The 5113-nt window shown below is 41.7% G+C and overlaps 1 protein-coding gene and 1 non-coding gene across 2 annotated transcripts; one reads left to right on the forward strand and one right to left on the reverse strand.

Annotated features, from left to right (window-relative positions):
• Positions 1-265: 265 nt before the first annotated feature.
• Positions 266-337, reverse strand: SARC_30205. Its single transcript has one exon. It is a non-coding gene; the product is annotated as a tRNA-Glu (tRNA).
• Positions 338-632: 295 nt separating this feature from the next.
• Positions 633-2889, forward strand: SARC_09381 (hypothetical protein). Its single transcript, XM_014296601.1, has 2 exons — positions 633-1108; positions 1983-2889. Exons 1-2 carry the CDS (start codon positions 675-677, stop codon positions 2647-2649), a joined length of 1101 nt encoding a protein of 366 aa, XP_014152076.1. The 5' UTR covers positions 633-674; the 3' UTR covers positions 2650-2889.
• Positions 2890-5113: the final 2224 nt, after the last annotated feature.

Genomic DNA, 5113 nt, shown 5'->3' on the forward strand with positions numbered 1-5113 from the left:
ACAATCTGCGTTATAAATAAGTCAGACAAGTAATACTTTTACTTGTGTATATCGTATCCTTTGCAAAGTGTATTCTATCGGGTTGGCCGATATCCAGCTGTCAGTGTAATTTCGACTTTTCCATCTATGAAATTAGAATCATTTACTGACCATCTGCAACTACTGTCCTACTCGGAAGTATCCACCCCCAAGGACTTATTCAACGTCAAGACCACTTCCCATCCCCCTTTTCCCTATTTAAAAAAGTATCTTAAAAATAACATAATTACCCATCGGGGAATCGAACCCCGCCCTCAAGCGTGAGAAGCTTATATCCTAGCCGATAGACGAATGGGTGTACAATAGGTTTAATTTATATAATTTAAAGATTGTATTGTTTGAAAACCGTATTGGATTTGACGCTTGAAAAAAAGATCAAAACTAAATAGATATTCACGATGTGAAGAAAGAACATTTTTTGGGGCACCATATATTTTGTCCATAACAATAGGGCGAACTTATAATCTAACTGGACATACTATAGAAAGTAATCTTTGTAGATCAGTAGATGTACTTGCGGCAAAATGCAAATGCTCCCGACAACAAATAAATACAGCTTGCGCACGAGAGTGTACGTACCACATGTAGAGGCAGCTGTGGCTAAAGAATATCTCAAGGTGGGCGGAGATGTGTCGATGGTAGGGGTTTTCACTATGCTTAGCCATAGCCCACTATTGATGTATAGGCCGTATCAGGTTCGAGCAGGCACTTGCGAGAGTGTGTTTCCATCATGGGATGAAATGGAGAATATTTCGTTAGATATGACAGTATCAGATCTATATAGGTTCAGAATGGACTGCGTGGCCTTTCTGATGGATGGTACAGTAGACGCTGCAACGGCTGCCCAACTGCCTCTAAACACAATAGGGTATCATCCCACCAGCACCGCCTTGACTGTTACTGCGCCCAACCATGATATAAACACTAGTAATAATACATATACACACTCGCATGTGAGCATACAACATTACATGGGTGGAACAGGTCAACCACAATACAATCCCACCGCCAATGTCAGCAGTGCCCCCCATGTGAACAACAGAGTGCAAAGGGATGTCCCTGTTAGTAGGTATGTATTTAGATGCGATTGTGATCTTAGTATAATTCTTGATTACTTAGACACATTTGATTTGTAGCTGAGATATAGGGAATCGCCGGCTTCGTAAAATACGTTTTTGATTTTTAGATTGGTAGTATGGTCGCGCAGATGTGACCCATAGTGTGTCTCGCCTCATGGGTAATATAAGCATTAAGTGTCAAAGAATACTGCTGTTGCGAATTGTATTGTAGGGTTCTTCTGTGTGTATTTATGGGGAGACGAAACGCTGATATGTATCACACACTTTCTTTAGTGCATTTATGGCCGCTTCCGTCCCTATTTCATCAGAGGCTTTTTTTCACACCTGTCCAGCATCGTGCTTGACGTCAATAGAGTATACTAGCATATATGACTTTGAGAAAAACGTGGCATGAGCGTATCGTTGGTGGGATGCACTGGATATTTTGTTTTGGATGTAGGTGGTAATGGAACAATAAACACTCGTTTTTAATAGATACACCTCTTTGTGTATTTAACTATTTATGGCTGCTTCCGCACCTCTTTTCCAGAGTCCTTGTTTTGCACATGGCCAGTCCAGCTTTTTGCCTGGCATCAATGGAATATACTCGTGTATTCCTCCACATCTCCAGCAAATAAGTTTCATCCAGTAAGGGCTGGATAGACCAACAATAGGCTACGTCTGTCATTCTTCCCTTATATGGCTCCACCATATCAAATTTGTAAATGTGTGACTGCTGTATGTGCAGGCGAGTAAGTTTTGATTTGTTGTATTGAGCTCGACTCGTGTAGAGGGTAGCTCCAACTATTCATGTATGATGTCGTTCACACTGACTATTAGCCATCACGTGCCTTTTTTTCTCATCTTGCGACTCTGCTTATCCAGACGTAGGTTGCGCGTAGAGAAGACGAAGAACAGCGTCACCACCAAATGGGTCGTAGATTTGAACGGTGTAAGGAGGCACGGGTGTACGTGGGAAAACTGTGACAAGTCTTTCACAGCCGCTCACTCTCTTATGGTTCACATGCGCTCTCACACTGGCGAACGTCCTTATGAATGTCAATACGAAGGATGCGATAGGAAGTTTTACGATTCAGGGAGCCTTACCAAACACAATCGGATCCACACGGGCGTGAAAAATCATGCATGTAAATGGCCAGGGTGTAATTTGAGGTTCGCGCAGAATGCGCACCTGCAGCGACATGCGTCGAGCGTGCATGAGAAGATAAAGCCGTATCCATGCCCATGGACCGATTGTGATAGGATGTTCGCCCGAAAATCACACATTAAATCACACTATCTTAAACATACGGGAGAGCGACCGTATGTATGTAGTTGGGAGGGGTGCACGCGAACGTTTCAACAATCTGGAACACTCAAGACACACATGCGAACACACACGGGGGAGAAACCCTACAACTGTGAAGATACTGACTGTGATAAGACTTTTACATCGGCGAATGGACTTCGGCAACACCGCATTCGCCACCACGGGGATGCAGGTGAACTCGAACCCGAAGAAGAACGAGAGACCGAGCAGGAAGCCCTCTAGTGTCCAGTATGAATAGCCTATAGGAACTTTGATTACATTGGTGTCTTACAGCTGCGCCTAAGGTGGCGAAGTATCCATTTTGTCGCTTGTAATAAACATCAAGTCTTGAGTAGCGATAGTGCTGCACATGCCCAGTGTGATCAAACTACATATTAAAAGTGGTCATTCCCTTTTTGAATCGGATAGAGAGATGACTACAAAGTAAGTATATCTCTAGTCCTCCGCAAGTCTAGATAAAAATTAGATACAAATACAGAATCGACTATAGCAGACTTCATAAATTTATTTTACACTCATGATGTCTTATTTAGAAGAAGTCTATGGCATAACCTTCTAAAAAAGAAGGCAGGGCTAATGTCATGGCCCCCTGTCAAAGTAAATGGAATAGAAATAAGTCTGAAATATGGCGGATCGAGAAGGACGCTGTTACGACATCTTAATACCTTTGACGGCTGACGGGTCGGACCCACCACCTATAGCCCTCCCCCCCTCCGCGCCCGAGGGCCCCCGTACCTAGTCCGCTACTTTTTATACATCAGACCGGAGCGGACAACAAAAACATCGGACGGAGGACACGAAGAGACTGGGGATTTTATTATTATTTACATAGAGAGAAACCCTCAATTCAGAGAATGACCCAGTCACCCAGAGCCTCACAGAGGTAACTACAAATCACATATTGGGTTAGACTTAGATGACTCGAATTCTTCGTATTAAACGAGTAATAAACGTTATTTCATTTCGTCCCGATCGGTCTATTGGTTCAAAATTTCTGAAGGTTCCAGTTTGTGTGAGAAGTTCGGAACTCAGGAAATGGGCCAATTTTGAAACTAGCCGCCCGTAAGCATAATATTCACTCCGTCCATAGTATTCCATACAAAGTCCTACAGACCTTTCTGGTATTAAAAATAGCATATTATCATGACCCTCTCTAGAAGTGTAAAATTTAAGGGAGAACGGACAAGTCCGTAGGACTATATTATTGCATTAAAATTTAAAAATGGTCTATGGGGGGTTATAATCTTGTCCTGCGAGTCTGGACACTGGAGTCTGGTGTATTTAACACCAGGAGAGAATACCAGAATACACATCCAAAGTCCAGAGTCCAGACTTGCAATACGCTCACATATAAAAATATCCCCCCATAAACAAATTTAAAAAAAAGAAAAAAGAAAAGTAATTGTACATAATGCCTGTGGGGCCGTATGGGCCTGTGGGCTGTGGCTCCTTTTGACCCAGTTGACCAGTTCTAGTACAAACTGTAACCCTTCGTAACTTTTTGAACCAATAGTCCGATCGGGATGGGATTAATTACGCGTTCATAATTCGTCAATATGGATAACGAGTCATCTAACTACCAATAAAATTTGTATTTAATGTACCTCTGGGTCAACCTCTATAGTAAGAATCCCTGGGGTCTCCACAGAGGCTCCAGACTCTCCCCCGAGTACTCATTTAGTCCTCAGTCCTCCGCCCGATGTTTTTTGTTGTCTCTGGTGGACTGTTGGTGGGGCTGGCACTGGCAGTCTGCTCTTTTATGTACATTTTGTTTTGATTGAAAATATATGAATATATTATGTTTGAGAATATTCATAAATAGCCTCCTAAAATAAAACAAGAATATTTTAATATTTTTGTTTTTATTTACAACTTCGAGTTTGGAGTTTGGGACTTTAAGGCTTTGGGTTATTTTTATCCAAAAAAATATATATGGAACAATATGTACACATGTATTTTACGTATTATTTTATTAAAAAAAAAGCCTATTCTGCAACATATAATAGCCTCCGCCCTCCTGTGATTGTCTTTTTCGAAGTTGTGCTACATATGGGAGTCACACTATGAATAAACAACACTAATAATTATAAGTTTAGATTCGAAACTGTGTAAGCCAATCAAAAGATTGAGCAACGTTTCAAATTGTTGCTTGTTGCCATAAGGCAAAAGAGCTGTCCAGACTCCAGAGTGACTATGTATTTACCCTATTCCGCCGTCCTAGGACTCCTGTGTCTACTATTACTAAGCTACTTTATATACTGAGCACTATCAAGCATCAGCCTTCTGTACAGCACTATTCACTAACCAACGGAGGATTTCTTTGTAATTTAGTCTTTGTTGTGTAATTGTGATGCTGGCTTTAGCGCGAACGCCTACCGCGAGGTACGCGGTACAACGGATAGCGACTTTGAGGTAAAGAAGACCGCGTTAGCTTCAAAGTAGTTGCATTTGACCTACCGTTTCCTGTGCCACTCTTTTCCTGTATATATGTTAAGTTTGGCACAGATAACTGTAAATATTTATCTAAGAAATACGCGCTCAATACAGGTGATAACCATGTAACAGATAAGCAAAGCTCAATACGCAAGCAGCTCTGCAAAACTATTCTCAGACTCGATGCTATTCTAGAGTACCTGCCTGAAGCAACATCTCAATGTTGTTGCTATATAGGTTTGCATGACAACGT

This window comes from Sphaeroforma arctica (assembly GCF_001186125.1).
Source record: "Sphaeroforma arctica JP610 unplaced genomic scaffold supercont1.947, whole genome shotgun sequence".
In the NCBI taxonomy this organism is placed as follows: domain Eukaryota; class Ichthyosporea; order Ichthyophonida; genus Sphaeroforma; species Sphaeroforma arctica.